The sequence below is a fragment of the Strongylocentrotus purpuratus genome, unplaced genomic scaffold (genome assembly GCF_000002235.5).
Source record: "Strongylocentrotus purpuratus isolate Spur 01 unplaced genomic scaffold, Spur_5.0 spur5_scaffold_20, whole genome shotgun sequence".
Taxonomy (NCBI): domain Eukaryota; kingdom Metazoa; phylum Echinodermata; class Echinoidea; order Camarodonta; family Strongylocentrotidae; genus Strongylocentrotus; species Strongylocentrotus purpuratus.
This window is the reverse complement of record NW_022145606.1, coordinates 49,194,841-49,218,803: the sequence shown is the minus strand read 5'-3', so window position 1 is coordinate 49,218,803 and position 23,963 is coordinate 49,194,841. Positions and strand designations below refer to the sequence as shown.

At 37.6% G+C, this 23,963-nt stretch overlaps 1 protein-coding gene across 1 annotated transcript; it reads left to right on the top strand.

Moving 5' to 3' along the window:
• The first annotated feature begins 3,477 nt into the window (after positions 1–3,477).
• Positions 3,478–23,516, top strand: LOC100889208. The gene is made up of 5 exons (XM_030993546.1): positions 3,478–3,810; positions 7,373–7,469; positions 8,849–9,369; positions 19,249–19,348; positions 22,850–23,516. Exons 1-5 carry the CDS (start codon positions 3,668–3,670, stop codon positions 22,892–22,894), a joined length of 906 nt encoding a protein of 301 aa, XP_030849406.1. The 5' UTR covers positions 3,478–3,667; the 3' UTR covers positions 22,895–23,516.
• Positions 23,517–23,963: the final 447 nt, after the last annotated feature.

Sequence of the window (23,963 nt, the reverse complement as noted above, 5' to 3'; positions counted from 1 at the left end):
TAACACATGGCAGATGAAATTCAACACCGAGAAATGCTACCACATCACATTCTCCCTACGTCGGAAAGCCATCACCACGACATACACGCTAGGAGACACTCCTCTTGCGTTGGTAACAGATCTCCGGTATCTAGGACTGATTTTCTCATCCAACTTGTCCTGGCAAGGCCACATGAACAACATCACATCCCGAGCCAATCGGATGCTGGGACTAGTCAGCAGAAATCTCCGCAAAACCTCACAAAAGATCCGCCAACAAGCCTACTTCTCTCTTGTTAGACCTCATCTGGAATACTGTTGCTCGGTCTGGAACCCTCACACAAACAAGCATATATCCAAAATCGAGGCAGTACAAAGGCGAGCAGTAAGATTCACCCTCCAGAGATATCGTCGTATGGCCAGTGTCTCGGCCATGATTCAAGATCTGAAATGGGAGAGCCTGGAGAGGAGAAGAAATGGTGCAAGCCTCCACCTCATGTACAAGATCCAAAACGACACAGTAGCCATCAATGCACACCATTACACAGCCCCCATGATTGCCAGCAACACACGACAGTATCACTCAAAGAAGTTGCTGACTATCCCATCCAGAACCCAGAACTCATTTTTCCCTCGGACAGTAACTGCGTGGAATGCACTTTCAAAGATCACCCTTGACGCTACTTCACTGGAGGGCTTCAAGGGAGCGCTTCCACCAAGCATCTAGACCAAGAACTAGATAGTTTATTCCTCAGCACTACATCCTGACTTATGGATCCTGCTGAGTATCGTCGTAGAAGTAGAAGTAGAAGTATATCGATTGCTACATGAATACAAGGGTTCTAGGACAATTACCCCCTGGACAATCACCCACCTCCCTCCCCCTGGCAAATTCCCAACTGGACAATTACCCCACCCTGAAAATAACCCCCTTGGACAATCACATATCATTAGACAGTGTAACATAAATGTATTTAAATGGATATCATGTGTATAGCGTGTTTGTAAAAATATATTGGCATCCTGTTTATTGTTATATTTTATACAACACCTACGTGGATCCTTGTCATTTGATTGGACGATTGTTGGTCACATGATATTCAATAGATGGTATATTGCACGGTCGTGCATTTTTGGTTATATGCAGACTGCGTACCTCTCTGCTGCATGTGCGCGTATCCCTGCGTGTATCTGACGCGAAGGCAATCTGCATGTAATCGTGAAGGCTTGACTCGAACTTTAATTTATTTTTATAAGGAGTAAAGCATAATTTGTTGATTAACGTTCTATTAGGTCTTCTTCGATGTTGTATAAAAAAAATAATGAATGTTTTTCATTCGTTTAATAGTGCAAATATCTTCATTCGTTGAAAGATTAACGTTAATTCTATTCAACTCGACTGACGCCTCGTTGAATAGAATGTTAATCTTGCAACTCATGAACATATTCGCACTATTGAACCCATAACCATTCATTATTTGTATAATATTGGATGTAGGTGCTGCATGTACATGTTAACTACAAGATTATAAGATTATGCTTCCGATGACCCTACATTTACAAAAGCTTGAAAATAAAATTGAAATTAACATTAACACAAACCGTGAATGACCGGTATGTTTGGAGCCATTCACCAACCCACCGGTCCGTCATATCATGCAATTAAAGAGACAGGTTGACGGTCCAAATGAAAATCAGCCATTCGCAGATCAGATTCACATGTATGCAAAACAAAGAGATTGATTTATTGGCCATATATATGTATATTATCTGTACCGTTTTATTTTAAGCAGGCTTACCTCTAATACAAACTGCTATCCCTGAGCGCCCTACACAATAAAAACAACGTATATACAATATCTATGGACTTGATAAGTACATATTGAACTCATAATTGCATAACAAACAAAGATAAGGAAAACAAAGGTTAATAACATAAGAAAGACATAAAATTAATATAAATTTGTAAAGTGTTACTAATTTTCAGCATAGTATGATCAAAACATACAGTTGATACATTATCTAATACTGTCCAAACACTAATTACAGCCGTTGAAAGCAAAATGAGGTAATATACTGGAGAATGTTAAATTGAGATAGATTGAGTGAGAGCAAATAAAGCTGGTAAAGATAGAGCGAGAGGGGAGGAGAGAGAAAGAGAGGGAGAGGGGGAGGGAGAACAATGGAGTACCAGGGTATTACAGGAAACATGAGTCAGCAAACATTGTTCCCCCTAGAAAAGTGTACATGTACGCTACAGAATACACGGGGAAAATGGGAGAGAGGTAGAAAAGGAAGAGGAGGAGAAGGAGGATGGAAGTGAGAAGGAATGAGAGACAGACAGAGGCGGAGATAGACAGACAGAGAAAGACAGAGAAAGACAGAAAGAGATAGATAGAGAGAGAGAGATCATATATTCCTGGACATGTATTGATATAGTAATCATTTACTTTGCAATGTCTCCAGATAATTATGTGGGAGCCGCCACTTAATTCCTCTTAAATTTTAATTCACATGGTAGTACTAATGTAATTCCGTACGTAACAATGGAATCACTTAAATGCCGAGCACAGATTACTCCCATCACTCAAATGTTTTAAAACAACTGTTTGTATGGGTGTAGGACAAAGTACGCCCGAGAACAACCACCCTCCTGAAAATTACCCCCTGTGTTTAGTATGTAAGGATCGAGAACTGGCATAAGGACTCAAAGGGGTGAATGGATTAAGAAAACATTGAAGAAATTATAAAAAGACGACCCGTTTCTTCAAGAGAGAGAGAGAGGGGGGGGGGGTGGGATTCAGTGATATTTTTGTTGACAGGTACAGCAATATACAGTAGATTTGCGGGTGCACCATGTGAGAGAGAGAGAGACGACGGATAGTCAACCTGTTCGAAACGTCGAGCCACTCATCCTCTCCAAGCGCTATAGTTCTCCTGAGAACTATACGTTAAGAAAGATAACAAACAGTCCTTTTCAGGACTACCACACCCCCAAGAAAGATTACTGAGTCAGAGTCCTTTTCAGGACTCCTCAACACTCTCTCTCTCTCTCTCTCTCTCTCTCAAATGGTGCACCCGCAAATCTACTGTATATCTACATCACCATGCAAGCCGACACCTACAAGCAGCATCTAGGTACATGTACAGCAATATTTTAAGAGAATATAAATAATACAAATGTTTCTGTTTTTGCTTCTGAATTATAATGTCAACTTCATAAAGCACGGGGCCTTCCTTAAATGCTACCCATTTTCAATATTTGTTGTTTATTATATGGCTAACATATCAAATTACTTTCTAATTCCAGGATAATGGTCAACTCCTCGTAGAGAAATGCCAGCTATCTACCGAGATGACTGCCATATTATGGTCCTGTCTAAGATCCTTCACCTCACTGAACCATCTCAGCATTTCAGACTCCTCTCTCAGTTTCCCTCCATCTCTTCGTGAGCTTTCATCCGTCACAAAGCTATCAGCTGAGAGTGTGACGTCACAAAGCTATGAAAGTCTGCTCTCATCGCTTCCTGGCTTGGGAGATATCGATATCACTATCGATGATGCAGAGAGAGACATACCTCAGATCACGGCTTGTCTTCGTCGGACCGGAGGACAGCAGCTCACACACATCACCATTACAGCACCGTCATCACTCCCATCCGAGAAGAGGAGTGTATCGAGAGAGACGATGAGAGGATTGGGTCTTCTGATCAGAGAACAAACCAAGAACCTACAGTGGCTGCGTCTATCCAGAGTGAAGGGCACGGACGAGGGAGACTTGGTTAAACTCGTTGAGTGTTGCAAACATGTGGAGACGATGAATCATCTAATGTGAGTTTATTGTACACATCTTTAGTCAGTGAATAATATTAATTATACTAATAATAATCATAATGTTGGTACCCCCCCCCCCAAAAAAAAAAAAAAAAAATAATAATAATAATAATAATAATAAATAAATAAATTTAAAAAAAAATAAATAAAAAAAAAATAATGAGTATTGATAACATAGATGATATAATTAACATTAATAGTACCTGTAATAATCATTGATGATAACCTCATTTTAATGCTAACAGTATCAAACATCTTGAACTTCAGATGGTGTTTTTGCTTTAGTTTACATAGGGCAATTGACACATAGCCTCTAAATAAAGGCGCTTAATTTTGTTTTTGTTGTGAATTTATTTTAAATATACCTGTTTTATTGGATGTTTACTATTGATTTAATAACTTCGTTCATGGTTCAAACAATAGATTGAGAGTCTGTCAGCTGGAAAGTAGCAAATTCACCAACCAGATGACGTGAATTTCTCAAAGCTAGCAAGGGGTCTGAATGCCATTATGTTCAGTACAAAACATATATGTGTATCATTATCCGGAACAAATAGGCTATAAATATACCGAAACAAATCATCTTGCTGTCTTGCATGTAAGTGTTCAACGGTTTTATTTTGTTTCTGTTATCACATAAGGCCCTACTCGTTGTTATGATGTATGACCTATACATGTACTAAATTCCTCAATTAAAGATTGTTTGCAGCTTAATTGACCACTTTTTTCCACCTGGAAAATCTTGTCTTAAATAAGTAGTAATAACTGAGAATATCTCAATAATCTCAATAATATAATTGTCAACATTAAGAAAAAATAATTTATTAATATGATGCCAAAACGCATGTTTGTTACTGTCGAAGGTCAGTCTATATGAACGATCATATTTTTGAAAGAAGTGCATGTTTCCTCGTGCGTTGGGATTCGTATTGATATGTATTTCACTTCGGTCGATCATGTCAACTCTGCGTGTGTTGTACCCCGCATAGAAATAGAAAATCTGTACGGAGTGCGACATTTTGTTCTGATCAGGCTACTTATGTTACTATATCATTCATTTATTAAAACATACATGTATATATCACATGGTCTTTGAGTGTATGAATGAACATTTTGTTACAAGCATAAATTATGTGTTATGCAAACACATAACGAATTAGAAAGGAAGATGGGCATCTGTCAAAGTAAAATGAACACTTATCAGATCTCAAAATGGGTATTTCTCATACCTAGAAATCGGCACTCATTACGGAGGATAAGGGGCACTTCATAGAATGGAAAGAAACACGTGCCACAGGGTTCTTGTTAATAGCCGGCAACCGGCTATTTTTTCCGGCTGTCGGAACCATAACAAAAAAAAAAAAAAAAAAAAAAATCGTAGCCGACAGAGACTGATGGACTAGAAGTTGAAACCCACAGTGCTGCAGCTCAGAATGATGACAAGCCGACGACAGTCACCAGGCAAAGTGAAGAAGGTGCCAGTGGGCAAGATGAAGCTGAAGACCAGGAGGTGAAGTCCACCCTTGACATCCTAGGTCTGGATGAGGATCTTCTTAGCCAGTCCTCAGATTCAGAAATGGAATGATCATTCACTATGTAATTATTGCAAAAAGTTTCAGGCTCAGGTACATGAATATTAAACATGTGTCACATTACATTTCAATATGCGAGAAAAGTTTAATACATTCTGATTGAATTGACAAGATTTTTCCTTCTAAGGTCTCTAGAATCTGAATGGGAGATCTTGAAATGCTAGGGGCTTGCCTTCAGGGGAGACTCCCCTCCAGACTGAGGCACTGCACCTGGACCCTGCTGGGGGCGTAACACCCCCAGACCCCTGTGACAGCTGTCACATACCTGCAAACCATTTACCAATCCAATTTTGTCATATTTTTTTTATGTGTGTTCCAATTTTTTTAATTTTTTATCGCAAACGATTTTCTTCACTGACAAGGTCCTGTAAACGTCAGTTAACCGTTTTTGCCCAGGACTACCTTGTATCATTATCATGTAATTCAAAATTGTAGATTCATCACAAATATGATTGATTTATCAGAAACAATAATGGAGCATTTTCATTTCATATTGTATATCATATGAAAAGTAAGTTATTCAGCCAAAATATTCATGATCTTTATCATTAAACTATGGCTCATACAGTGTGGTCATATCTTTAAAAATAAAGCTAAGATAGCACCAGAGAGCATCTAAAACCCTAAAGCTTCCAGGGCCCTTGGGCGGGCCCTGGACCCCGGCCGCAAGGGACTTCGCGCTTCGCGCTCGTGATGTGCTATGGCACTGTGCCATAGTATATAACATGGACACTTTATATCGCACTAGAAAGTGGCATTTATTACTAAGGAAAATGGGTATTTCGTCAAAGCAAAAGGGTCAACTATCAGATTAGAATAGGGATACTTATCACAGGTGATAAGAGCATTTATGTGAACGGAAACGGGGCACTTATTGGAAAGAAAACTGGGGAATTGTCTGTATAAAAAGTGAAAAAGAAAGGGCACTTACAAAAAATAAGATGGGCTCTTTTAAGGTACTCGAAGAAAAGGGACACCGGCTGGAGTGCCGCCTCTGTTGCCTGTTTAAAAAAACAATTTAAACAACCAATGCAAAGCGTTGCATCCCCTCGCCGGGTATAATGGCCTATATACGTCAGAGCAAGTTACCTCCATTATACAATACTATATTTACTGCAGCTTTTTCTCATGTACATAATTATCCCTTTTTGCATATTTAATGAGGTGTGACCTTTGGCCTTTGACGTACATATGTAAACAAATCTTTGAATGAACGATTGTTACTTACCACTAGTAGAACTGGAGGTTTCTTGTAGATGCCGAAAAGCAGGAGTAGTCTACTAGTGGAAACAGTGTTGGTTGACTGGACATATAAAACTCGACACTTCTACTAAAATAGGGTAGCTCAGCTAAAGTGTTCGAAAATGCAGTAATGTCCCCATACAATTATGTACACAAATGCTATCAGAAATCCTAATTAACTAGATGACTTGTACTAACGAAAGGAGAATAACTAACACGTAAGTTGCTCGTAAGTATCCGTGACAACTCGTGACAAATCGTGGAACTTTGCCTTTATACATCACGATAACTCGTAACAACTCTTAAATCGGTCGTAATGTAGACCTACATAGTGGCCAAATCTCAAGGATCCGTGAAAGATCCGTGAATTTGTGCGACCCGTAAGGACTCGTAAGAAAAATCCGTTTATGTGAAGGGGGTGTAAGTTATATCTTGTGGTTGCAGAAGAATAGGGCACGCAAGGAACCGAAGACCGAATTCGGTCTCGTGCGCGGCCTTTTTATGTTGCCACCTATTTCTTCATACTTCATACCGTTAACCCAAATAATGCCAGGTCATTTATTTTCGTGTTGATTTTATACATTCTAGCTGCACACAAATAATATTCAGGTGATCGGTACACTTCAACCGTACATGCACTCATCTACAAATGGGTGCAATTAACATCTTCTTTCCATTCCTCTTTTTTATACGCAATTTAAAAATTCATGTATAATATGTTGCAGGCTTCTTGGCTGTGGGACAAAGTCAGACGGTAGACTAAGACATCTCATCACTTATCTTAACAAGTTAGAGAAGTCACTCAGGGTGATTGCCTTGCATGTAAGTTACCTACTAAGTATATCGATTGCTACATGAATACAAGGGTTCGAGGACAATTACCCCCTGGACAATCACCCACCTCCCTCCCCCTGGCAAATTACCAACGGGACAATTACCCCACCCTGAAAATAACCCCCTTGGACAATCACATATCATTAGACAATGTATTTAAATGTATATAATGTGTATAGCGTGTTTGTAAAAATATAGTGGCATTCTGTTTATTGTTATATTATATTGGATGTTGGTGCTGCATGTACATGTTAACTACAAGATTATAAGATTATGCTTCCGATGACCCTACATTTACAAAAGCTTGAAAATAGAATCGAAATTAACATTAACACAAACCGTAAATGACCAGTATGTTTGGAGCCATTCACCAACCCACCGGTCCGTCATTTCATGCAATGACAGGTTGACGGTCTAAATGAAAATCAGCCATTCGCAGATCAGATTCACATATATGCAAAACAAAGTGATTGATTTATTGGCCATATATATGTATATTATCTGTACCGTTTTATTTAAAGCAGGCTTACCTCTTCAGTTTACAAACTGCTATCCGTGAGCGCCCTGCACAATAAAAACAACGTATATACAATATCTATGGACTTGATAAGTACATATTAAACTCATAATTGCAGGAGGATGGAAGTGAGAAGGAGAGAGAGACAGACATAGGCGGAGACAGAAAGACAGAGAAAGAAAGAGAAAGACAGAGAGAGAGAGAGAGAGAGAAAGTGAGTGAGAGAGAGAGAGAGAGAGAGAGAGAGAATAATATTCCTGCACATGTATTGATATAGTAATCATTTACTTTGCAATGTCTCCAGGTAAGTATGTGGGAGCCGCCACTTAATTCCTCTTAAATTTTAATTCACATGGTGGTACTAATGTATTTCCGTACGTAACAATTGAATCACTTAAATGCCGAGAACATATTTCTCCCATCATTCAAATGTTTTAAAGCAACTGTTGTATGGGTGTAGGACAAAGTACGCCCGAGAACAACCACCCTCCTGAAAATTACCCCCTGTGTTTAGTATGTATGTAAGGATCGAGATCTAACATAAGGATTCAAAGGGGTGAATGGATTAGGAAAACATTGGAGAAATTATAAAAAGACGACCCGTTTCTTGAAGAGAGAGAGAGAGAGAGAGAGAGGGGGGGGGGGGGGAGGGGGGGGGGGGGCAATGACATTTTTCTTGACAGGTACAGCAATATTTTAAGAGAATATAAATAATACAAACGTTTTTGTTTTTGCTTCTGAATTATAATGTCAACTTCATAAAGCACGGTGCCTTCCCTTCAATTCTTCCCATTTCAAATATTTGTTGTTTATTATATGTCTAACATATCAAATTACTTTCTCATTCCAGGATAATGGTCAACTCCTCGTAGAGAAATGCCAGCTATCTACCGAGATGACTGCCAGATTATTGTCCTGTCTCAGATCCTACATCTCACTGAACCATCTCAGCATTTCAGACTCCTCTCTCAGTTTCCCTCCATCTCCTCCTGAGCTTCCATCCGTCACAAAGCTATCAGCTAAGAGTGTGACGTCACAAAGCTATGAAGGTCTGCTCTCATCGCTTCCTGGCTTGAGAGAGATCGATATCCGTATCGATGATGCAGAGGGAGACATATCCCAGTTCACGGCTGGTCTTCGTCGGACCGGAGGACAGCAGCTCACACGCATCACCATTACAGCACCGTCATGGCTCCCATCAGAGAAGAAGAGTGTATCGAGAGAGACGATGAGAGGACTGGGTCTTGTGATCAGAGAACAAACCAAGAACCTGCAGGTGCTAGGTCTGTATGGAGTGGAGGGCACAGACGAGGAAGACTTGGTTTACCTCGTCGTGTGCTGCAGACATTTCAAGACGATGTCAGAGCTGTGGTAGGTTCTTGTTTAAATCTTGTATAAAATAGATTAAAATCCTACTAGACGATCCTGTTTAGTTAGTCTGCCGTGAAAAAGCATAATGGTACGAATGCTTGAAGGGATGCAAAGGTTAAAACATGGGTGTAACTTCCAAGTGTTTGACTGAAAGTTAGGATGGGTTTTCTTTGTTTGATTATCGCTCTCAATTGTTATTTTAGAATTTTAATGTACAATCGCAATGAATAGATTGAATTTGAATACCTGTATTGAAAATCCAAAATTTTGATATACAGTTACATGTATTATTATAAACCGTCGGAAGGTAAAATAATGTAAGTCCATTTTGACTTTAAAAAAAATCATATCCTGATTAAATTAATTATCATTATCATAAATTGTCATTATTATTATTATTATTAATATTATTAGGTCTATTATTATTGTTATTTTGCCACTACTATTATCATTATCATCATTTATTATTATTGCGTTTACTACTATTAATATCATCATCATGTTATCATTGTCACTATCTGATTAATTATCATCAGTATCAATATTTTGGGTTGCAAGTACGTGTTTGATTTTTTAGGCAGAATGGCGAATCACCGAATACCGGCAGCGAATTAAAAGGTTTTGTGCTCTAGCTGCAATGAACCGTTAAAGGCAAACTGTCCTTTTTAAAATTATTCTACATCTTTTGTTTGATGCATCGTCTAAAGAACATCAAGTTCCATGAGGTTGCAGGTATGCCCCCCCCCCCCTGCCAACGTCAGCTCTTACTCTTCGACTCAGAATTTGTGAATTTTGAAGCTTAAGCAATGCCAAGATAGGGGAAATGACTCATTTTCCCCTTTTCTCCCCCCTGGAGGGTTTTTCATCAACTACAATCAATTTCGATTTAAAAAATCAACTTTTAAGGCTGAATCACTTTTGGCTTAAAACTAATGCTCGTGAGCTGTTTTATCGACTCAAATTTAAACTAGAATTGATTTTAATAAATATTAGGTTAAATGTAAAAGGGCTCTGTAATAAAGGCTAGTCGGTGTTGGGTCAATCAACCACAACATTGCGTCGCTACACTACTGCAAGAAAGGTCCTCGAAAAGTAGGTAAATTCCGTTCTGTTGATACAAAAATTGTTATTTTGGTAGAAGGAAAGTATTCCTCTCATTTGTAACCGAACGTTATTTGGAATAAATATCAACTGAAAGCATTCTCCAACTGAGCGAAACTTAAGTTAACTCTTCGAATTGCACCGGTTCGTGCATTTCCGTCCAATTCATATAGCCTACATTCATGCATGTTTAACTGTAGCCTAGTTCTACTTGTCTAACGATGTTGAATATTTGGTTAGGACATGTAAGAAATATAGTTTATTCTTTCATTTGATAACAAAATAGGTCTACCACGGCTTTAGGAATCATCGTGTTGTATGGTTTCGTCGATAAGTCTAGTGCTTAAAATTTAGATTTAGTCTAGGCTTAGATTCCAAATCTAGGCCTAGATCCAGGCTATACTACTTTGTTTTGTTGCCGGTAGGCAGTGCGGTCGCCATTGTTTTGTGTTAATAATAACAATTAACGAGATCATTGCTTTAACTTCAACATTTTATGCTAGAAAATACGACTCTACGGTATCAGACCGAAGACCAGGTTAGATCTTGATTAAGATCTTGATGTATCATTTAGTCTACATGATACCAGATCTAGGATAGATGTAGACCTAGTCTTCACACTGCACCCTTTGTGCAGGACTAACTTAGATAAGTTAGGAGTTAGAGTTAGTCCCTGAGTCATAGATGTAGTTGACTACTTGTATTTTTGTGACATCTAAATTAACAGGAGTTAGATCTAGTCTACGTCTAACAGTAAAAAGTTAGATTTTAGACTAGATGTAGAATGTTATGTAGGTCTAGTATTAGGCTCATGTATCAAGCTCTCCTGTTTTGTTTTTCTTTCAGAGTCAGAGATGGAGTGGACCTGGCCATTTGAGTCATATCCAAGAAATAGACCTCTAGTCTAAAACTTCTCTCTCATCGTGTCTTCAACGTCTTGGACTAACTTCTCATCCTACCTTGGCCCGAGGAAAGGGTTTGGATCTGCATAATGTAATCCAGTTCAAGGTACTGCAGATTCTACTGTGCTAAGTGGCCTTTTGATGTGATTTTCTTAGCAAAGTTTGAACACCGACATTAAAACGGTGAGGGTTTTTTTTTTTCTTCTTCTAGACCTGCATAGATATGAATTACTAACTTGTTGTTGAGTTTATAGTCTTGATATTCATTTATGATAAAGGGTTAAGATACCGGATATTGGATTTTACAATAACAAACTGAAAATTATGTGTTCTTAATTTAAGAAGAAGCCAACCATGACAGGTAAAAAGAAACATAGATAAATTACTAGATCAGCCAGATTCTGATCAATAGTGTATAGCATAGGGCAGCAATTAAAGTATAAAGATGTGGTTGAACAAACTCTATGCATGATGTAAGTTTCAACCTGTTTGTTATATACCAGTTTAGGTATTTCTTTCTCTTCTATTCACCAGAGGGTATTTTTATCAATTCTCTGTACAATAGGGTTTGGTTCAAGATCAGATTATCTAAGATTAAGATTAGACTGCTGTAGAGTCAGATAACAAATGAAAGCTACAGTTTAAGATTAGCACATTCAAGTTCAATATTTTAAAATAATGTTCGGGATCAAAATCAAAATCAAGATGAATCAAAAATGTGTATTATTCAAAAAAAAGTTCCACGTACCAAATATCACATTTTCAAAAACTTTAAATGTGGTTAGTTACGTGACATAGTGGTTTGACCCAAATACATTTAAATTACAATTGATCAGTGATGAAAATGTACTTTTGTTCAGTTGAACACATTAAAGTGACAACTATTTTTTCTGTGAAATATATTTGCTCTCTTTATGGTATATGTATATCTCTGTTTTAAATCTTAGGTTGCAAAGTAAAGATCTGTGGTATCTACATGAACTGCAAACTCATGGCATCTGGACTTTCATACCTAAGGTGTTTTCCATCTCTTCAAGTTGAAAAGGTGAGCGGTATCAGTTAAAATAATTGATCTTATCAGTATGTTTTGTGCCTGTCATCATTGCCCCTAGAGCAATCAAGAAAAACAATTTTAAGCAAGTACAGTTATCATAGTCCTTGTTAGAGGTCTAATTACGATTTTACCCAAACTATTGTATAAAACATACACAAAATGATTATGAAAAGATTCTTTTTTGTTTCCAAAGCCTTAAATAAATTATTTATTATCTTTTCTAACTAAAACTGCTTTCGTATCAATATTTAAAAAAATATGTTCATTATCCTTCTTCTTGATGTATTTTCCAATAAAAGAAATTGACATGACTAGAAATACAAAATTTGTATAGTCTATAGATTGAAAAATTACACTAGTATTTATTAATATTTGTATTACATAACTTTCAATTTCAAATTCTAGACTGCAGAGCTTGAATCCCCTGCAACATTATTCTTCATATGGAACATCAGGCAGCCTACATATTCAAGCTCCCTTTTCCAGCTCTAAGCAAGAGGGACCACAATGCTAAACAGATCGTGGAATAGTCGCTTTCTCATTAATTACGACTTCCGGTGAAACAGATTTTCAAATAAATTCATCTGAAGATATTAAAAGTGCTCCAGTCTGTGTACTACAATTTGCCATCGAGTATGGAATCATTGGTTTGACAATATTTCATCAAGTAATGTTTTAAAGGAAGTAAACAAATTAATGATACTTCCAACAATTCTATTCTTTTAAATAGAATCGTAGAATCTTGGAAAAGAAAGAAGAAAACAACTATTTACAGTTGAAAGATAAAACTAAAGTAATAATCCATATTAAGTTTAATAGCTCTGCAATTTAAGCCTGCACTTTCGAGAAATATCTCGCTAAGTGTTGTTGCTGATCTAAAAAGCTATGATTCTTTCATGGAGGCTGTTGTTTCTAAACTTACATTACCTAGATAAATCCGTTAATGGCGATGAATCTTAAAATATCAAATTGGAAATTTTAAAGTAGCAATTCATAGGGGGCAGCAGTGGGCCAATTTGAGGGCCTATTTGGAACTCTTAGTAGAGTTTGTGTTGGCAAGAATTTGTGTCGATAATTACCTGTTGATACCTGAATTGGATATTCTTAGCAATTGCACAAGAACAAATACAAAATAAATAACCGAACATTGTAATTGCAGTGAAAACAGATTTGTCCGGTAGGAAATAATATATCAACTCGGATTCATGTTGTCCTTAAAAAATTCTCAAAGCTGATAGAAAAAAAAATGATGATTAACTTTGTATAGACAAACTGTTGTATCAAGAAAAACCCATTTTCATCAACTGCATGACCTTACATGGCAATGTGTATTACCCTTATATTAACAACCATATTAGTTATAGCAATCATTACGACAAATCTTACTCTTTTAATCTCCACTAATGTACCGTACATGTACCTCGACTAGACAGTGGCAGATATTAGCTGCAATAGTTTTAACAACCGGTTGTCACTTAAAGAGCAGTACTTTCATTTGTGTCATTGGAAATGTTCTTATTGTATCCCTTGAAATTAATTGCTATTGCTCATCATTTATAAAATGTAGATTTTCATGCATTAAAGCATAAGAATAGCTATAAGACTTTAAAGCTTGAAAAATGTATGTAAATGTTATTTTGTATTTGAGTAATTTATCGTTTGTCATGTAATACGAAAAAAATGAATGGATGAGATTATGCGATAACACATAACTAGTAATTATGAAATGATGATAAAGGGCAATGATATATGATTCAATGATGGTGTGTTTGTTTGATCAGATAACCTAGCAATAATTTTGTTAGAAGCCAGTGGTAAATATTTGGATTTTTTACTTTATTTATGTATTATTATTATTATTATTATAACTGTTTTGTTATGGGGGGGGGGATGTAAAAGAACAAAACAATCACTTTGAAAGGGACAGAAAGCAAAGAGTTGTGATAGCAGTGTGGTTGTGTGTTAATGAGAGAGAGAGAGAGAGAGAGTATGTGAATGGAGTAAGGGCACAAATTTATAAACAAATAGATAATTAATGGCACAAAATTAGCCTTTAATTTTGTACAAAATTCTCGATTCTCTGATACATAAAAAAGTTGTTAGCCTTCATTTACGGCATTTACGCCTTACAAGCAAATCAGTGCTTGAACATATCGAATTAATAATGGGATGATTTTTGTTTTAATTCGTTTTATTTCAAGAGGGTTACTTTCTCAGTAAAAAAAACTGTTTCATTGAGAAACCCTCTATTAATACACTGAGAGGAAATTGAACAACGTTTAAATACATATCACATATCATATCATGGATTCTTTTTCTTAATGTTTTTTTTTTTATACACCAGAATATAAACACGAACAAAATTATAGAATATAATATAATTCCTTTCAAATAAAAAAATTAATGCAGGAAAGCTGAAATACTCGTTCGGTTTCTTTATTTATTTACCGAAATAAACAGTCTCTGGGATAAAAAAAGAAAAAAAAAAAAAAAAAAAAAAAAAAAGGAGATGAAATTGATCTTATAATGTATATGGATCACTTCCCATGTCCCTTTTGCAGCCAACATCAAATTCTGTAGAACTTTGCAGGAATTATGAATATGTCATATATGTCCTATTTGTGAGATTTAAACGTAGCAGTGTCCTAATATTCAAATTATGCACGGAAACCCGTTTACTTGCTAGACTTCACTGTCAGACATGCACTATTGAGTGACTGACCGGCTTTTTTCATCTTTGGTAATAACATAACATGAACTGTAAAGGGTACATGAGGAATCGTCTACATCAATAACCCACTGCTTGTAATGGCCAAAATTTAACTGATTAGGTCAGCGGCCTAAGTTAAGCCTGGCCTAACTAAACCGCGGACTAAGTTAGGCCAGGTTTAACTTAGGCCGCTTTCGAGAATACCACCCTAAGAGTATCATATTTTACGCATTCTCTGTCTGTTTCTCTTTCTTAATTTCTCTGTTCTTTGTGTGTCTCGATCTCTACTCTATGTTGTTGTTGTTTGGTATTATCGGCGTTTCATTCTTTTTTAGAATATTTACGCCTTTCTCCTTTTTTGTAATACTATTTGTAAATTCGTACTCTTCTCTTTTTTTTGGATAATATAATCTCAGATCTACTGGTCCATGAAAACCCCTCACCGCAATTGGCACCTTCCTTCCTGCCAGAACGGCGAGGTACATTGCGCAATCTTCTCGGCCATCATTGGCCTAGGCAACTCTGGTGCCGGTGAGAGGATTCTGGGGTATATCTTCAGAGTATCTTAATTGTTTGGGGTTTACCTTCCTCAATCCGTCTTTACTCTTTCTTTCCTTTTCTCTTCTAGTATTTTTCTATTTTGTAAAACCTTATTTTTCTATCAAAGTAGGTATCAACATCTTTGAGCATTTGGTTGTCATGCGATATGTGCAAAAAAAATAAAAAATTCTAGTAGGGACACTCAAAACGCCTCGTTCTACGAACGAAGCGGATCAATGCTCTCTGTGTCACACTTTTTGTTGATTTTAGGAGTTTCATTATTTCGTTTGGGCTCGTTATATCACTTTCCATTATCAGCATTGCTCTTTCTATTGTATATTTTGGACATTCCATCAGATAGTTTGATGAAACAAACTGTGAGTGCAATTGGTCTATACGATGATACTTTATGTGGTTCTTTGTTAGGTGTTTTGATTGGGACAATAATTGAGTGTTTACATTGCCTTGGTATTTGCCCCGAGCTCCAAATTTGATTTATCAAATTTAGCATGGTCTGTTTTGCTGATTTCGTGAGTTTTTGGTATATTAAATATTTAATATTATCGTGTCCGGGGGTAAGAGGAGGAATTTTGACGTTCGATTGCTGCTTCTAATTCTGATAGTGTGAAATTGTCGTTTAGGACTGAGGGAAAATTTTCTCTATATTATTTGCTACGTGAGTGTACAGTTGGGAGCTAAGGTCAACTTTGTGTTTAGTTACGTAAGTATAATCTTCAGCTATCTTATTGACCTTTTCCTGATCGGTAATATATTCTATATTATTTTCTTTTAGTGTTGGTAAGCATTCTTTTTTTTTGGTATGATATTGTTGTATCTTTTTATCATTTTCCAAATTTCTGAAGTCGGAGTGAATCTCTTATCGTGCCACAGGGCTTTTCCCCATTGTGCCAGGTTGTTTTGGAGATAATCTGATTAACGCGATGGTTCTATGAATGGCGAGTGCAAAACACACAGCACAGCCCAATGAGCATGAACAATAACTGCTATTACAAAAGCGCCCTTGCACGCACATGGCACTCAATAGGTAGCGTGCATGCAGCCTCATGGCAGGCTATGGGTTAAGCCTGGAGCAGTATTTGTTCCAATGTTGTCTTTTTGCTTCTCTTATTGTTTTCTGTGTAAGGGCTTTCTTATTTAGGTATTCGTAGAGATAATCTTTCGTCATGTATTTGAGGGCTTTATTTTTGGCTATGTTTCGTTCTTTAATTCTCTTTTGGCAGTCTTCATTCCACCATGGATTGTGTGGTTTATGGTTTTTAGTTACTGTTGGTATGGTTTCCTTCATAATTTTCTTTGTGACGTGTATGAATTCGTTGTAGTATTCTTATGTGTTTTCATTTGGAGTTATATTGGACAGTTCTATGTCGCATAATTGTTCAAATGCTTTCCAGTCTGCTTTTTTGTAACTAAGATATGGTTCGTTTCGTTTTGTATATTCTCTTTCATGTATTTCTTCTACAGGATGTAGATTGATTTGTATTTCTATAGGGAAGTGATCACTTTCTAACTGATCTTGCTTTACATTCCACTGACATCTATAAGCTATGGAGGGTGTTGCTAAGCTTAGGTCTAGACAGGATAATTTTTCCGTATGGTGATCCATTCTCGTACCTGATCCATCGTTTAGTATGATAATATTTATTCTTCTATGATGCGGCCATTTACATCGGTAGTGTTACTGCCCCATAATGAGTTATGGCTGTTAAAGTCTCCTAGGATTAGCAGGTACTTTGGGATAGCATATTCTGGAATGATGGCCTTAAGGGTATCTATGTCTAATCGCTGACATGGATTGTAATAATTTACTACTGTCATGCAGGAATTTTTGAGGTGCAGTTGAATAGTTTGCAATTCAAAGGTATTATGAAGTGTTATATTTTTGAAATATACAGAGTTGTGTACGTAAATGGCGCATCCGCCTCTCACTCCGGTTTTTCTGTTGCGTGGTATACATGTATAATTTGGTATTTATAATATATTATTTTCTGTCAACCACGTTTCTTGAATGCACAATATATGGTAAGGGTTATTCCTGCGTGACAGTAGCAATTGAACTAGTTCGTCCCCGTGCCCCCCTTGGAGACCTTGGGCATTCCATAGTAGTATGGAAAGTGCCGCCATGAAAAGGAGAATTTTAATTATGTTCTCCATGGTGTTTCATTATTTCTAGCTCTTCAGGTAATATATTGAGACAATGCTGGGCTTCTGCGAGAAATTTGTTCATCTGTTGTGTTCGTGGGATGTCTTGTTGCATTATTTCTATGACACGGAAAAAAAACATTAGGAGATCCAGGGAGATGTGACTTCTCTCTGGGAGATCAGTGTTCTTGGCTGTGGTAATGATGTTGGGTTTACCACCACTGTTGGAATGTTGCATTCTCCACTGTTTTACATATACGGAAGGGGTAATCAAACTTTCGCTTTGATTGGTTTCTATTTCAATGTATTGTGTATATTTTGTATTTGGTCTGCTTTGTGTGGGAATTTGTTTACTCTTTGTTTCTTTCTTTTCTTTGCTTGTGGGTACTTTATTATTGCCGTTTGTGCTCGATTCCTTAGAGTTAGTTTTTTCCTCTACTTTTGTTGCCTCTTTGAAATGTTTCGTGGCTTCGGCATAACTTATTTTCTTTTCCAAGCGGATTTCTTGGACAATTCTTGCGTTTTTGGCTTCGATGCACCCTTTGAATGCTGCTGAGTGGTTTCCTTTGCAGTTAACACAGAAGGGATTGGATTTTCTGGGACATTGGTCGAAAGGGTGGTCTTCTTCACACCTGACTGAGTCGTTGCGATTTTTAGGGGACCCAACACACAAAAAAGGGGTCCTCTTACCCCCCACCCCCCCCCCTACCCCGCTTATTCAGCGACCTGCCGAGTCGTTCGATTTTTTGGGGACCAAAAAAAAATTAAAAATGTGTCCTCTTACCCCCCCCCCCCCCCCCCCCCCCGCCATATCAGGCGGACTTTGGGAATGGGTGTTGCTCCTAAGTTAATTCTGTTGGTTAATGTAGCATACAGTGCAGTGCAGAAAAATGCCCGAAAATATTGCGTACCTCTTGCTGGCAATCCCAATACACAAAAACAATTCAAATACTATACGGAGTTGGGTCGGAAAGAGATAATTGGTTTCCTTTCACTGAGACCAATCGCTTGTTCACGTGATATATTTCGCGCCAAATACAAAATTGAGCGTGGTTTCCGACAATCAGAGAAACAATTTTGATATTTTCCACAAATTAAATTCCGAAGAGTAGTATGATGAATTCACAACATGTATATTCCAGAAAGACTGGGGTTGGCAATCCAAAAAGAAAATTGAGTACATTTAGTGTCAATTGAAGATTCAATTCAATTCGATCGAACACCGGAGCTCGGAGGAGGCACGTCCGTAGCAGACGGTCTGAGAAACGGTAGTATTCCTCTCTGTTTATATATATATATATATATATATATATATGACCCCCCCCCCTCCCTTATCGCTCTCTCTCTCTCTTTCTCTAATTCTTTTTCGTTAGTCTAACACCTTACCCCATCACTCTGTTTTCTGAACATAGGTTACAGTGTTGTGGAACTAGAGAGGGCGGCAGAGTGGAATCTCATCTCAAAGGTCTTCAAGCATCATCATCTGGCGACCTCTCTGTGCATATTCATCATGTAAGTATCGTTCCACGTTGTGTGCACTGTACACTTTCACTATTTCTTATTTTCATCTGTATAATGACCGCTATTATGCAAATATTGTTCTGTATTATCGTTTTTAATATTCAATTTCTAAATTTTCTTTCCATTTTTGGCCCATTTTCTTTGTTAACGTTTCCTTAGTGTTATTTTTTTTTCTTGTAAAATCATCCCCTTCTGCTTCGTAAGTTTTTTAAACTGTTTTATATTTTGAGTTTCCTGGCTTGGGAGATATTGATATCACTATCGATGATGCAGAGAGAGAGACATAGCTCAAATCGCGGCTGGTCTTCGTCAGACGGGGACTCTTTTGTCTCTGTCCCGGGTCTCTGTATTTAGTGTTGTTGATGATTGTTATCCCATTTCCTAGACTCCAAATGCTCAGAAGAATATCAAAACGTTGCTAAATGAAATAATTTATATGTTCTCTCTCCCATGTGTTCCTATTACGTTTTTTACACGTAATTCACTTTGTTTCCTCTGTCTGGATTTGCACTTCAACATTCTATCAGATATTTAATCAAATATATCTTTGTTTTGGGTGTTGTTTCGATGGTACGATTATAAGTATGATTTATTATCTTTATTCCTTGCATGAAATTGAGAAGTTTATTTGTTCAATCACTTCATTGTTGGCTCTTTTTTGGGGGGGGGGGGGGGGGGGCGGGGTGCTACTCACGTTATAACTGGAGCCCATTCATTATTTTCAGTTGTGCTACCACTCTTAAGCCATTTCTTAATTGTACCATTGATTATGTCTGTGTTTAATGTTGTATACTTTTTAATTCTGCCCCCCCCCCCCCCCATGTTGCTCTCCGGTTGTCTCTTTCTCTCTTTTTGGGGCGTTCTTTATCTGCATCAGAGTCGGCGCTCATGGGGAGGGGGCACAATGCCCCCCTGTTTCTTTTCTTCTTCAAGTACACCAGAAGCGCTTGCTTTTACGATAGAAAAGTTTTCATTTTTATTGTGCCGCTGTTTTTTCCTCAATAAGTGTCCCTTCCCCTTTTTTATGTCCCCTCATCAAATTTGCAAGGTGCCTTTTACTTTGACAAATGACCTTTTCCTTTTTTATGAATTCCCTTTTCCTGTTTTTCTAACTGCCTATTTTCATCTCTGATGTATGCACTTTTGTACAACTGAATGATTGACTAATAGGTTTATTGAGAACATTCCATGATATTTCATTCCTTTGACTTAGCCAATGGGTTAACAAAATATTTCCAAATTGTAAAAAAAAGATATATATAGACCATGTCAATTTTTCAGTATTAATGAGAAATAGAAGAAGCGAAAGGCAGAGGAGAGAAGAGATGTAGAAGAGTAGAGAACAAGGCTAAGCAGAGCGACCGAGGAAGGAAACAAGTTTGGAGAGCCAGAGAGGTAGAAGAGGGTTGATAGGAGAGGGGAGGTACACCATAGGTTAATACTTTGGCCATAGCTCTTATAGATCACATATCTGTCTTTAATTTACACGGAATATATATACATGTATATAACAGGTGACGTACTGCAACACTTAATCAATACTGAACAGGAAAGAAATGAACATAATAGGGTGAAGGAAGAACAGGAATGATAAAAGCGGAAAGAGGGAAACTGGCAAAGGAATAGAATGAGACCAAGAAGAAAGCGACGGGGGAGATACATCTAGAGCGAGAGAAAGAGAGAGAGAGAGAGAAAAAAAGTTGTAGGTAAGAAGTATTGGTATATCATAGGAATAAATAGTTCGCTATGTCATTGATATTATTCATTCATAATTTTGTTTCATACAGAGAATATATAAACAAGATATTTCAATGTAAAATAATTTCACGTACTGTATCATTGAATTATTAAATAAATAGATAGGTAGAAGGAGAGGAGGAGGAGAGAAAAAATAAGAAAGGGGAGAGAGGGAAGGACAAAACTAGCAGATCAATATGATGAGATTTAGAAGGATACAGAGGGAGAGGGAGAGGTATAGGAAGGAGAGGGAAAGAGGGGGGGGGGAGGGGTTTAGGAAAGTTCGAATGTTAGGAAAGTTCGACATGGTGGCTTTCTATGAATAATGATACGATTCGACTGCAATCCATATAACTATTTATTTACTTGTACAGAAAATATTGAGCAACTGTTACAAAATACATTTTATAATCCTCTACAACAATTGCGCAACCGCGCAGAGAGAGAGAGAGAGAGGGGGTAGGGGGAGACAGACGAAAAGAGAGAGGAGAGGTGTACAGTGTATACGGAAACGGACTTTGGATCACACGGTTCGCGGTTCGAATCCCGCAGTAATCTACATCTGTCACTCTCCACCTAGGTGTTGATGGGTACCCGGGCAAGCCCGTATAGAGCGAATGTGAATGTGGTTGGAGCTTGTGTGAGCTTGTAAAATGGCGCCTGAGCTAGAATTCTCTCCATGGAGCGGAACGTGTGCACTTTCATGTGCAGATTAGCAATTGAATACAATGATGGGCTAATTATAATTACAGTGTAAATTATAAATGTTTATAAAAAGTTAAAAACGATTATAAATGTTGTATTAAGCGCTACAAGTTTGACTATTATTATCATCATTATTATTATTATTATTATTATTATTATTATTATCATTGTTATTAAAAACACAGAGGGTGAGATGTAGATAGATGGTAACATAATTATATGTATCAAATACAATCGTATCAATTTCTATCGAAATAAAAAGAGATTTGTTTCCCAGTGTGTATTAATTACGATATATCGATCTCACCAGATATGGTAGGACACTACTGCTGAATCTTTCATTTCTATACTTAGCATATTGTTGTGTCGGACTAGGCGCGGATCAAGGGGGGGGGGGGGGCTAGCGGGCCTTGGCCACCACCCCCCCCCCCCCCCCCCCCCCTCTGGCAAAACAAAAGACAGGCCTCCAACCCTGGCAACAAAATAGTGCTCGCTACCCCCACCCCCCCCCCCTCCACTGAGCGAAATATCAAATTTCCGGGGGCAAACAAGAAAACAAATAGTGCTCCCCCCCCCCCCCCCTCCCTACTGAGCGAAATAACGGCCGGCGCGATTTTCATATTTTCCGGGGGCAAAAAAAGAAAACAAAAAAGTGTTAGGACACTACTGCTGAATCTTTCATTTTTACAGTTACACTCTCTTAGCCTATTGTTGTGTCGCAGTAGGCGCGGATCAAGGGGGGGGGGGCGCACCTTGTCCCCCCCCCCCCCCCCCCCACTGAGCGAAATATCGGCCGGCGCGATTTTCAAATTTTCCGGGGGCAAAAATGAAAACAAATTTGAAGTGCTCACTACCCCTCCTCCCCCCCCCCCCCCCTATACAAAATCTTGGATCTACCACTGCTGCTGGTCACCATTACATACCAATATTTGGCTCGCATGATTTCAAATTATCATTTATATGTAAAATCCAATGAATATGTAAACAATGCACTGCTATGTCGTTGAATATTATTCTTCTTATCGTAATTCATTATGTTTTCTCTTTCAGAATAATTTATTTAGAAAGGTGTTCTTCATTACCCATACTGATTGAGCCACAGTGCAGCTGTACCTGACATCATTTGTTTGTTCTCACGTTGGATGAGTTCCAGTGATGACTACACACTACCCGGTCAAGTTGAAATGCTGCATTGTCTCATACCTGATGTATACCTGATCTACTTCCTGGTATTTATTAACCCATTTCCTACTGGAACCGGGCTAGTTTTGTATTCAAATTATGGGGAATATGTTATTAAAATCAGTAGTCAACATGTTAACTTCCAGGAGAAATGAAGTTAAATTGATTTCATCTTCATTTCTAGATAATGTAGGCCCCTGCTAACCAGCTTTATGCATTGTCATTGGTAATTATGTTATTGAATGTAAATCTTGCCTCATTTCCATCATCGTACTTGGACTAATAGCACTCCTTATTACAGTTTTTTTTCTCAAATTATCTTAGCAGCATGTTGTTAAGATTTAGAAACACTTATGTACACATACGTTGTTTGCACTGTTTTATGAATCAAATGTAATGATGATCTACGATGTAGATTCATAAAAACTCAGCTGTTTTGGGAAATGTTGTGAACATATTTGAAAAGGATTAATGTCCTCTGTTAAGACATTGATCTACATTTGCCACACTAAACCCAGGTGATGTATATGGGTACCTGGCAGGAATTATTTCCTTGAAATGCTAGAGCGCCGGGGTAATAATTGTGGAGCGCCAAGAGTGTCAAATCTGACAGACATGAGCGCTATGCAATATACAATATACATATATTTTTGTTTGCCTTTTCAAAAAATTGGAAAGCTATTTGAATTTTGAAAATAATTAAAATCTGCAATTGGACTATTTCCCTAATCTTTGTACAAACATAATACTTGTATATGGGATGATCTTGATGGCGAAATACTGCAGAAAATGCATGCTTACAGCTATTGTGGATCTTTAAACACACTTATTTACACGCCCTCAACACCGAGTACATCACACCCCCCCCCCTTTTTTTCGATTGGGGGAGAGATGAAGGAAAAGGAAACAGAACGTGAAATAATACATGTAGTATATTTTCGGGCAACAGGCCCTCCCGGTTTTGTCTCATTTTACCCGGTTT